The 13,001-nt window shown below is 36.1% G+C and overlaps 1 protein-coding gene across 1 annotated transcript in view; it reads right to left on the bottom strand.

Annotated features, from left to right (window-relative positions):
• LOC309553369 (protocadherin gamma-C5-like) overlaps positions 1-12,675 on the bottom strand; it is a 764,755-nt gene extending 752,080 nt beyond the window's left edge. Inside the window, exon 1 of the mRNA XM_082254515.1 lies at positions 10,257-12,675. Coding sequence (XP_082110641.1) covers positions 10,257-12,650 — 2,394 coding nt within the window. The 5' untranslated portion in view covers positions 12,651-12,675. The remainder of the gene's footprint in view (positions 1-10,256) is intronic.
• Positions 12,676-13,001: the final 326 nt, after the last annotated feature.

Here is a 13,001-nt window from a genome sequence, read left to right as displayed (position 1 = left end):
ACCAGCAAGTCCACTAGCAAGTCAGAAGTCATCCTCACAAAGTAATGAGGTGAAGTGTAAAGTGCCATAAATAAATGTTTAGAAAAGATCTGACCTATAGGAATTATGTGAGCAGCAAAGGCTAGCAAACCTAGCAAAGACAGCAAAGTGCAGACTGTCACTGTGGGACTAGAAAAAATAAAGTCAACCAAAGTGCTTAAATGGAGAACCTTGGCCAAATGCAAATGGAATTCCATCAAATCCATATCAATAGTAACACCCAGTAACTGAAGACTCATCATGGGTAGCATTAATTTTTCTTCAGCCAATTGGACACTGAAATGCTTTCAAGTCACGCAAAAAACAGTGAACAAATAGAAGCAATTCAGCGAATTAGCAGGACCGGCAAAAAAAAATCCTCCAGATAATGTAAGACATAATTGAATCTGGTTTGAAAAGACACAGTTCAATCCAAAAAAGAGGAGAAGGCCTCTAAATACCTGCAGGACAGTGAACAGCCCATAGGCAGGCATTGGTTGTAGTAATGAGCCCCATAGAAACAGAACCTTAAAGAGTTGAATGCAGAAGGATGCATTGGCCACAAACGAAACACCAAATTAAAATCCGCTTTTGCCATTAAAGCAAATCTAACAAGATGGCGAATGAAGCATAAGAGACTGAGGTAAAAACCGGATCAATGTCATCGTTCAGCAAAGCACAAGCTGTAAAAGACAAGTAATGGAATAAACGATAACTATTGGGTTCTTTTTTGGGTATCAAACCAAGTGGTTAAATCCGTAAATTTACAAATGGCTGAGACAAAAAGAGTCCTGTAACTTTGCTGTCCTGCAATTCTTTACCAATTTTTTCAATCACTATGCCTGGAAAATGATGCACAGAGGGTAAATTATCAGAACAAAGACAGCTGGTGCTGGAAAAAAACAGGCAGTCAGAAACTATAAGCAAAACCTATAAATAGCAGCTCAGCCATTGGACAATTTAGAGAGAGTAGAAAGAATGGCAACGTGTCGATTACCTTCACTGGAGTTGCCTCCAGTGCAAAAAATCTATTTAATATTAGATGAATTTGTGGACGGCAGTTTCTTGAAGCAACGAGTAGCCGGATGGGTACCTGAGCAAGTGGCACATTCGTGCATCTACCAGTACGAATTGGGCCACTTATACTTACCCAGGGCATTTCACATTAGTATAAATGCAAAATGCTTGCAACCATTAAATGTGTGTAGGGCTGATATACAATTAACGCCATCAGCCTTGTCAGGATCTTGTTTATCTAGCCTTAACCACCGGGAGGAGTAAAAAGAAATCGACATATTCTCCTCTTCAAAGTTTATCTTTAATAGATGAAGATAGAAAGATGAAAATAAATGAAATCCCAGCGGATTCTCACAAGGAATAGCCTTACTAAGGCAGCTCTCCAGGAACCGATGATAAGGGATCAGATGTAGAAGGCGGAGGGCAAAATTGCTTTAGCTGAATATTTTTCAGCTAAAGATGTAAATTAATCAACCCACTGCACAGTGAGCACAGATGGTCAGACTCACTACCTGCCGCATGTTGAGAAAGTCGAGGAGGGCTCAGGCAGTAATGTTAACCTATGCTTCCCTTTTGGCTAGGGGTACTGATAGAGGCACCGCATCATAAAATGCTAGATAAAGCAGGGGTAGCAGAGCTAGAGAGAGTAAAAATAGCATGTAAATTAGAAACCCAAATTGTCAACATTTTCAAATAGATACATGGAAGAAGGAGAAATAGTGGGTAAAGGACACACTGAACTCTCAGAAGCAGCAGAAGTGTTAACCAGTCTTTCCACTGCTTTAGTAGTTTTAGACTTTGCAGAGACAGAGCGAAAAAGTACACTGAGAACCTCTATTTTTTTTTTTACTTTAAGATGGAAGTTCCTGGGATTCAAACTGCTGGAACCACTTCGGCTGACACCTCTGACGGCTCGGCTTCACTGCGCATGCTCCTGTTTCTGGCACAGGGTTCGGGCCTTTGGCGGAGATGGTAGGAGGAGGGGCTGATGTGAAGAAGGGGCAGCAGACTGGCTTGTAGAGGCCAGACTGAAGGAGGAGCCACAGTGGAAGGTAGGGGGGAAGACAAAGGTGGAGGGATCAGAGGAAGTGTAGGCAGATGGGAAGAAAAAGAGAGAGGAAAAGGCTGAGAATGGGAAGGAGAAGAGATGAGAAGGAATTTCCCATCTAGCGCTGAGGCCTGCTCCATTAGATGGCACAGCAGAAAATCCATGGTATGGACAGAAGCCACACAGGAATGTTTCTTCCTCTGCTGTATCCGTTGATCTGACATCTGTCTTAAATTTTCCGTTGTTGTCATAGGTTCCTTAAGTCACCTGACGTCCAACAGAATTTTTCCAGAAGAGTGTGAAGTCACATGACAGGTAAGTAATGAATAAAAAATTCGAAAGCTGTTAAACTGTCAAACAGAGTTGGTCCCGGGTCCCAAAGGTATGGGTTGCTATTGTGCTCCTCCCACCTTTCATTCCAGAGTGTATTGCATGGTGCTACAAAATGCTACTAAATGCTGTGGTAGTAGGTTTAGTTCAGGATGGCACTCACTCTGCAAATCGTCAACTCTGGATCCAGCAAAAGAGCCCCAGACTATTATTCCTTCTCCATGCTTGACAGTTGATGTCACACACCAAGGAACCATCCTTTCCCCTACTCAATGGCATACGAAAACACTGTGTGATGAACCTGCTCTGGAAATATTATAAATAAGCAACTGTTATCCTCATATTGATCAGTGTTTTGAAATGAATAATAACTACTGCAGTTGGGAACAGACACAAAATCATATACTCAGCATCTTTCCATATTACTGTTCTGTTTATTCAGTGCAGTTAATTTTTGTTTCACATGCTTACTTAGGATTTACATTATTATTACAATTTCACTTTTAAAGTAACAAGGGGCATTACATAGGCAGGCTAATTTCTTTTAAGGACCTGAAAGAATGCAAATATTCAAAGCATTGCCATGTGTACAATGGGTGCATTGTGCAATACATAATTAAACCATACAAAATAGAATACAGTTATATACAGGATTTACAATTTCTTTCACAAACCGAAGATCTCAAATTTTGATTCATTGGTCTATAAGACGTTCTTCCAGCTTTTAGTATTCCACTGATGGTGCTTCATGGTCCAGGCAAGCCTCTTTTTCTTACTTTGCCATCTTGGCTATGGCTTTCTTACAGCCACTCAACCTGTTAAACTTGTAGCTCAATGTTTTCCCTTCACAGTTGAATCTGAGACTTGTTTGTTTTGATAAGTATTAAGTTGTGCTTGAAACTGTTGTCCGATGAATCTTAGAAACGTGTCTTTTGATTCTGTTGTTTCTTTGGGTCTGCCAGACCTTCTCCCAGGGGTCTTCAAACTATGGCCCTCCAGTTGTTCAGGAAATAAAATTCCCATCATGCCTAGCCGTGTCTGTGAATGTCAGAGTTTTACACTGCCTTATGGGACTTGTAGTTCTGCAACAGCAGGAGGGCTGTAGTTTGAAGATCCCTGCCTTCTGCTGTCAGAGTTTCCTCCAGTTTTCAAGTGCCTTTTAATGGTGTAGGAAACTGTACTCACTGAGACCTTGACTTTGTTTGTTAGTTGCCTTTTTCTCAACATTTTGAAACAAATATATGACTTTCTGCAGTGCAATACTGTCCAAATATTGCCAAAGAAGGTGTAGCAGCACATTCTGTTTTAATGCTCCTTTTATACAGATAGAGAGCTTGTAAGCAATCAACAAAAGTTTGGACACCATTAGGAATTGTTAGCTTAAACTGTCAAGGTTTAATTTACTTACATTGCTGCAGAACTGTGAGTTGTTAACCAATTACTTCGTCCCTGAAAAATACATTTTTATATAACTCTCAAATATACATTATTTTTCAGTTTTTGTTACCCTAAACTTTTTTTTGTCACCTCTGGCAGTTTACTGCTTACCTTTGTGACATTTCAGTTTATCTGATGGACTTAAACAAATACATTTCAATAAAAACTCGAAAAATGGGTGTGTTCTAAAACATTTGACTTGCAGAATATGTGTCTTTCTATTAATATTTTCTCAAGTTTTGTAAATTTTTATTACATTTTTGGGTTGCAACCCAAATAACTTAGTTTCCTGATTTTTATGTTTGAGGTCTTGTCATATCTTATAATTTGTAATAAAGTAATAAAGTTAAGCAATGCACATATTAAAATTAAATATTTAGTAAATGTTTTTATGATATTCTCACGCTCATATCCTAATGATTCCTTGTATAAACCTTACAATAAATCTCTATGTATACTGTAGATAAAAAGTCATGTACACATGATGTTTCACGTTATTACTGAATATAAAAAGAATTAGAAAGCTAAGCACCAGGTCAAATATGTGGATGGTAAAATAGCTGACCTGATAGCCTTCGCAATTTCTTAATGAGATGTAGTGGTCACTTACCTACCTAGTCACCCTATACAACGTTTTCTCTTTTTTATCTTGTCCTATAACAACTTCAAATCAGCAGAAATGCCTACAAATTCAGAGAGCAAATAAAAACAGTGCCATTTCCAGAACAGTTTAAACCCCTGTAATAACCAGTTCAACAATGGTACAGTGGGGAAGTGCAAAAAGTAGCACAAGTTCCACAGGAAATTACCATAATCAAGTAAAGGGTGGGGCCATAACAACAATGGATAACAACAACTACAGCTAGACAGTAACTACAATACCAAGGGAAAATGTTTGATAATGATCAGAGAATAACTACCTTCATTACAACCAAAAATAATAATGGTTACAGCAAGAAAAGTGCATAACATCAACACCAAATCTTTATGTAGAGAGAGTATTTATTTGAAATGTCTTACAACAGAAAGTGAGGGTGACAGGATTTTTTCAAAATGCTTGGTCTTTTTTCCTTTATATAGTAATATTTTTTTAAGTGGTTATTAAATACCACCAAAAGAAAGATCTGTCTGTCCCAAAAAAAAAAAAATCATCTGGATACACTATTGCATGAGTAATTGTTAATGTAATTATTACAGCATTAAAAATGTAAAAAGTCTGTTATTAAGGTAGTTAAATACTTTTAAATTGTGTGATTTTTTTTCTCATTGCGATGTGCTAATGTACATCACATTAAAATGTACATTTTAAAGTCTTAAACTATTTTGTCAATTTTAAAGAAAACTATTTAGACTTATGAATGCAGAGATCCAGCTATCTATTCATTTATGTCTTTCCTATCACAAATGCATTGTAATATTATATGGAGTGAAAATGGCTTTAACAAAAATCTAGTTAGGCTAATTACTGAAATCAAAGAGGTAAGTTTTCTCTATTTTCACAAATATTTTCAACCTTTTCAGTCCATTCAATGTGGTGCATACATGTAATTTATGCAAACCATGAAATTGCACATGACTCTCTGGGACTTAGGAGTCTATTTATAATAGCTTTAGGTCACATGGGTGTTGGGACTCTCTCCCACTGTCATAAACCTGGATTTGCCTCACTTCAATCTACCTGTTAAATTACTCACTTTCTTAGTCCACGCAAAATAACAAAAACATTCACATCAAATATTTAATTCAATATAGGCTATTCCGCAGAAAGAAAACCTTTCATAAACTATAATTTCCTCAGCATACAGTACAATACCCATTGCAGGATTTCAATATACATTTATAATCATTTTATATGACATTAACTTACATTTTAAAAACACCAGTCAATATAGGCTTTACTTTGTGAAATCGAAAATGCAACAGGCATAACGACATAAGCACACTCAAGTACAACAAGCAATACTATCTGAAAGGGCCAATGAGAAAAAAACATTAGCGTGATTTAATATTTTACCCCATAAACAGAGCTGACCGTTGACTAGCACATTAGTTGGCGATAACACTAATCATTTTTTTTTCTTTCAGTTGTTCAGTGAACGGAACAGTGTTCTCCTAGTAAGCACAAGTTTGAACAGTTATTGTAATGTTTACCTTAATATCCTAACATTTTACATACTTGCAGTGCCTGTCTGCATTTCACTGCAAACTCCCCGCTAAACAACTGCTGAGACGGAGGGGGTAGTTTACCGCATGAGTTGAGATGCTTTACTTAAAAAAATTTGTGAAGACTCCAATCATCTTGTCATGTAAAAATCATGTACACATGATTGGGTATTCAAAGTGAACAGTAAATTGCTTTTTACATAATTAGGGAATTAAAGTAATAATTCCCACACATTATTCAAAAAAATAAGGAAAGGGCTTACAATCAGTAAGACCTGACTGATAGACTTGTAGCAAGGTAGAAGAACATCAAAAGCAATAAACACAAATGATAGATAGAAATGGGATTAGAAAAAATATATGTACACTGCTAAAACATCAGTATAAAATTAATAAGGGTTGATCATCTTTAAATGCATACAAAAACAAATTAAATATATTTTTTTTGTTTCATTTCTATTTAGTATATCTACTGTACAGTGAGATGTTACTTTTAAGGGAAACAGTATTTTTCTAAATCTAGGAGATTACTGCAGTCAGAACAATAACAATTCAAAAATGATTTAACCAAAAAGGTGGCATATAAAGTGGTATGAAATATTAGTACATCTCTTTAAAAATAAGTTTGCCTTTGAAATGAAAATTTGCATTAAAAATTAGGTACTACATACCTCTGCATTGCTGGTAATAAGTAGGCAATCTTTAGTAGGATTGTTGGCAACAGGTGAAGCATCAGTGTCAATAAGACTGCCTGTGGGGACATTCTGGATAGGTTTCAAATAAGCAATTTCATTTTGCTTTGAGTCCAGTGTGACACATACATCGTATGAGAATGGAAAAGGTAAACTTGTGTCACTTATCTCAGAAGGACATCCCAAGGTAAACTGAGGATATACATTTCCACCAATAGTTTCAAAAGATGGCTGTGTATTCGACTTTCTGCATTTAAAGAACAATGTAACAACCACCGTCGCAATAAAAAAAAGGCAAATCAAACCTATGGAAACTATCAGGTAGAATGTGATATTGGAAGATGATTTTGAATCATTATGCTTGTATATTATCTCAGGATGAACTTGCTGAAAGTTTTCAGCAACAACTAAAGTTAAAGAAACTGTGGATGATAAAGAGGGATGTCCATTGTCTTTTACCATGACTACAATTTTTTGCCTTAAAGATTCTACATCTGGAAGTTCCTTTGTGAGCCTTATTTCACCAGTGTATTGATCGATTGTAAATAATGAAGAATCCTGAACTTGTAGTAAGTGATATGAAAGCCAGGCATTGTGTCCAGAGTCAGCATCTACTGCAATAACTTTGGTCAAAAGAAAACCTCTCTCTGCTGAGTAAGGAATAAATTCAAATAATGCTGGTCCCTCGTTGTCAGGAGATGGGTAGAGAATTTTAGGAGCATTATCGTTCTTGTCAATAATACATATCCTTACAGTTGCATTACTGCTTAGCGGAGAAGATCCACTGTCCTTTGCCATCACTTGAAACTGAAACTCCCGTAACTGTTCATAGTCAAATGATCTTTGAGCATAAAGAACCCCAGTCATTGAGTTTATAGAAATATAAGTGGACACTGGCAATTCTTCAGTATTATTGGTTAACATAGAATAAATAATTTTTGCATTTTCGTCATGGTCAAGATCAGATGCACAAATCCTGTACACAGAGGTCCCAAGCAAATTATTTTCTTGAATATAGATAACATAATTTGTTTTCTCAAACATAGGAGAATTGTCATTCACATCTGAGATTAACAGTTTCAGAGTTTTGGTAACTGACAGAGGTGGTGATCCTCTATCCACAGCTTTGATGGTTATGTTATAGTTGCTGTTTTTTTCCCGGTCCAAGTTAGCTGACGTAACAAGTTTGTAATAATTAGTAGACGAAGGAACTAATTGAAAAGGTGACTTATCAATGATCTCACAAAGAACTTCCCCATTTTCTCCTGTGTCCATGTCAAAGATATTAACAAGGGCAATAACTGTTCCAAGTGGTGAATTCTCAGGAACTGATGCCAAGAGAGATGTTATTATTACTTCTGGGATATTATCATTAACATCAGTAACTTGTATAAACACCTTACAATGAGCCGTCAGACCTCCCCCATCTTTAGCTTCCACTGTAAGCTCATATCTGTCTTTCTCTTCATAGTCCAACTTTCCAATTAGAATAATATCTCCTTTTAGGGGGTCAATAGCAAATAGGTTTTGTGCATTTGCAGGAACTTCAATAAGTGTATAAGTTATTTGTGCATTAATTCCTTCATCCACATCAGTAGCATTTAACTGAAGAATTAGGAACCCACTTGGAGCATTTTCATACAGGCGTACCTGATAACTGTCCTGGCTAAATTGGGGAAAATTATCATTTACATCATGAACCTTCATCTTTATTAAAGCTGTCCCACTTTTCACAGGTTTTCCACCATCAAAGGCCGTTAAGATTAATTCAAAATAGTTTTGCTTCTCGCGATCAATGGGTTTGTCTAGCACAAGTTCAGGATACTTTTTCCCATCAGACGCAATTTTTTCTCCTAAATTAAAAAACTCATTATCACTGAGCCTATAACCTTGCAATGAGTTAACACCAAGATCTGGATCTTTTGCTGTCCCAAGAGCAAATCTCGTTCCAGGTAAAACAAGCTCACTCATTTCTAAATCAAATATGTTCTTGGAGAATTGTGGGAAATTATCGTTAACATCTTGTATGTAAACTATAACTGTGTAAAAATTCAATGGGTTTTCAATTACTAATTCAACAGTTAAAGAGCAAGCCTGCTGGTCCCCACACAATTCCTCCCGGTCTATTCTTTCTATAATGTACAGATCTCCACTCTGTAAATTAATGTTAAAATACTTTTTACTGGCAGGTGACACAATCTGTAACTTTCGGCTTGATAAGTTCCTAATGCTCAAGTTCAGATCCCTTTCAATATTTCCAACTTTAGATCCTTGTTTTAGTTCCTCCTGTATAGTATACTGAAGCTGAGCATTTACAAAATTACAAAGAATAAGGATCAAAGAAAATATGACTTGCCATGCCATTGTACTGTTGACGACTCTGCACTTCCACTTCATTCTTCTTAATTAGAATAAATTAGAAATAATTTTCAGTCCTGTGGTTATTGTAGTTTTGATAAAATGAATTGTGTGAAAGTCTGTATATAGATTGTAATGCTGCTCCAAAGTGCAATGCAAGATTGTAGCAGGATTTAGAATAGCTCTACCATACATTTTGTTTGTACAAATTTACTTGTGGTCTACAGTGACATCTAAAGGTTGAAATCAGGAAATGCAAGAACGGTAAAAGAAGATAACAGCTTCTGCCAATAATATTTATATATATATATATATATATATATATATAAAATTATTGTTCATTAAAAAGTTAAACTGGCAGGCAATTTAAAAGCAAGGAAAATGATAGAAAGTATTCAAATGGAGAAATATTAAATAATAAAGATATGATTTCTTTGATACCCACCTAAATTTTGTTTGGCTTGGAGAAAAAATTATATTTTTGACAAAGAGGCCATGTCTTACTTAATACTTATAGTTTAACAATATTTACTATCACAACTGAACTAATAAATTGTAAGACTTTTATACTGAACAGCCACACAAGAATACTTTTGGCGCAGGCTTTAAAGGCTAGGTGCACCATTGAAAAACAAATAATAAATGCACATGTTTTTGCTGGAAAAAAAAATATGAATGCATTATTTTTATTTACAGGAGCCTACAAAGCATTACACCCACAATCAGTGGAGGAAGCATTAACAGACTGCGAGTTTGCAGAGTAGCACACTTATAGTCAATTGAAAACCACAAGTCTGTTTGTCACAGTGGCAGACGGAACTTGTAGTTCATACATTCATGGATCTCTGTGATTGAATGTCATGACACTGCAGAAGGACCCCTGCACAGCTGCTCCATTTATTAGTGTCACAGCGCCTGTGAGGGAGAGGAAGCCTGACCGCTCTCATTGGGGGGGGGGGCTATTTGAGGGTTGGAGGGGAGGCATTTGCACCATGTTACACCCTATACCCAAAGTAACATGATGAAAAAGATGAACCTAGCCTTTTTGAACACTAAAAAATTAATGTAACATTAAAAGGTATCTATTTCACATATTTAATTAACAACTTAGTGATGGTTTCTAGTTGCATTGTTAAAGTACACATAAAAAATGGAGTCAAAATTCTAACAAAAATTGGTATATTTTATCTTACCTGTATGTTGCTCATAGAGGGGAAGGTATTGTTACTAGGAACATCCTCTGTATCAATCAAACTGTCTGTGGGGACATTCTGGACTGGTTTTAGATAAGCAATTTCATTCTGCTTTGAGTCCAGAGTCACACACACATCATATGAGAATGGAAAAGGTAAACTTCTATCACTAATTTCAGATGGACACCCCAAGGTGAACTGTGGATATACATTTCCACTAACCATTCCAGAAGTTGGAGGAATACAAGTTTTTCGGCATTTATATATTGCTGTAATCATTGCTGTGACAATGAATAACAAAGAAATGAGAGCTATTGCTATCACAAGGTACAAGGTGACATTTGATGAAACTTCAAAATTACTGGGATGATGTTTAATCTCCGGAAGAGCAAGGTGAAAATTTTCAGCTACAACCAAGTTCAAAGTAACTGTCGATGACAGGGATGGGGTTCCATTGTCTTTCACAAGAACCATAATTTTTTGTCTGAAAGAAGCCATATCAGGAAGGTCTCGGCCTAGTCTAATTTCACCAGTGAATTGACCAATGGTAAGTAAAGATGGATCAGGAACTTGGAGTAAGTGATACGAAAGCCAGGCGTTGTGTCCAGAGTCAGCATCAACTGCAATCACTTTGGTCACTAAATAACCTTTTTCAGCAGAGTGAGGAATAAATTCAAATAATGTTGATCCCTCATTTTCTGAAGATGGGTAGAGAATCTTAGGGATATTATCATTCTTATCAATAATACATAATCTCACTATGACGTTACTGCTTAGAGGAGGAGAACCACTGTCTTTGGCCATCACTTGGAACTGAAGCTCTCGTAACTGTTCATAATCAAATGGTCTCTGTGCATATAGAACCCCAGTCATTGAGTTTATGGAAATATATGATGCTATAGGTATATCCTCAGAACCATTGTTAATTAATGAATACCTAACTCTTGCATTCTCTTTATAGTCAAGATCTGCAGCATGTATCCTGTATAGAGAAGTCCCAGATAAATTATTTTCCTGGGTGTAGATAACATAGTTTGTTTTCTCAAATACAGGAGAATTGTCATTCACATCAGAGATAGACAGTGTTATGCTTTTGATAACTGACAATGATGGAGATCCTCTATCCACAGCTTTGATGGTAATGTTATATTCGCTGACTCTTTCTCGGTCCAAGTTAGCTGAAGTCACAAGCTTGTAGTAACTAGTAGATGATGGAACCAGCTGAAAGGGTAATTTTCCATCAATATCACAAACAATTTCACCATTTTCTCCAGTGTCCATATCATAGATATTAACAAGAGCTATAACCATACCAACTGGTGAATCCTCGGGAACTGATTCTGTTAGAGAAGTAATTGTTATATCAGGGACATTATCATTAACATCTACAACTTGTATGAAAACTTTACAGTGAGCCCTCAGATCGCCTCCATCTTTAGCTTCCACTGTGAGCTCATACTTGTCTTTCATCTCATAGTCTAAGCTTTCTGTTAATACAATATCACCTTTTTCAGAGTCTATTGCAAATAGTTGGCGAGCATTTTCAGGAACATCGCTAAGGGAATATGATATTTGTGCATATGACCCTTCATCATCATCTGTAGCATTCAGTTGAACAATTAGAAAACCAACAGGAGTATTTTCTGGTAGGAATACTTGATATATATCTTCAGCAAATATTGGGTAATTATCATTAACATCATGAATTTTGATCTTTATTAAAGCTGTCCCACGCTTTACAGGTTTTCCTCCATCAAAAGCAGTTAATATTAGTTCGAAGTAATTTTGTTTCTCGCGATCAAGGGGCTTGTCCAGCACAAGTTCTGGATGCTTTTTACCGTTGATACCTATTTTTTCACTAAGGATAAAACAATCATTGTCACTGAGTGTATAACCCTGTAAAGAGTTTGAACCAAGATCTGAATCTTTTGCTGGGTTAAGAGCAAATCGAGTTCCAGGTGAAGTTGATTCACTGATTCCTACATCAAAAGTACTCTTAGAAAAGGTTGGTGAATTGTCATTAACATCTAGTATTTCAACATTAATAGTATAAAATTGTAGGGGGTTTTCCATGACCGCCTCCACATTTATAGAGCAAAATTGCTGGGCCCCACATAATCTTTCTCTATCTATCCTATTGGCAACATAGAGATCTCCATTTTGTAAACTAATGTTGAAATACATTTTTTTGGCACGTGAAACAATCTGAAATTTTCGAAAAGATAAATCTTTAACATTTAAACTCAGATCCTTTACAATATTTCCTACTACAGATCCTTGTTTCAGTTCTTCCTTGACTGAGTACTGAAGCTGTGCAGAAATAAGACCACAAATAAAAAGAGAAAGCAAAAATGTCACTTGCCATTTCATGGTCCTGTGCATGAGTCCATACATCTTCCTATTTTCACTCTTTAGGTGATGAAATATATATGATTCAGGCATGAAGGAGACAGTGAAAATAATGCAATGTTGCAAGTGTTTGCTTCTGATATGTTCTGTAAGAAACAGTAGAGCTCAGCATTTAGCTACTGTAGTTTAGTTTACTTATGGTCAACAGTGCCATCCAGGGGTTAAAATGAGGAACAGCAGCCAGTGTTGCTGAGAATGTTTTATGAGCAGTTATTTCATGTATGTAAATAAAGCAAAAATAATATTAAAAATCAGAACACAATGTTTTTAATATGTGCTGGAAATAATTAATTTAAACATAAACTATAAAAATGAAATTACATACACGTGAACAAG

Source organism: Pelophylax lessonae (assembly GCF_965119305.1).
Source record: "Pelophylax lessonae genome assembly, chromosome: 4".
NCBI lineage: Eukaryota > Metazoa > Chordata > Amphibia > Anura > Ranidae > Pelophylax > Pelophylax lessonae.
The sequence above is the reverse complement of the archived record's forward strand: the minus strand, read 5'-3'. Positions and strand labels throughout refer to the sequence as shown.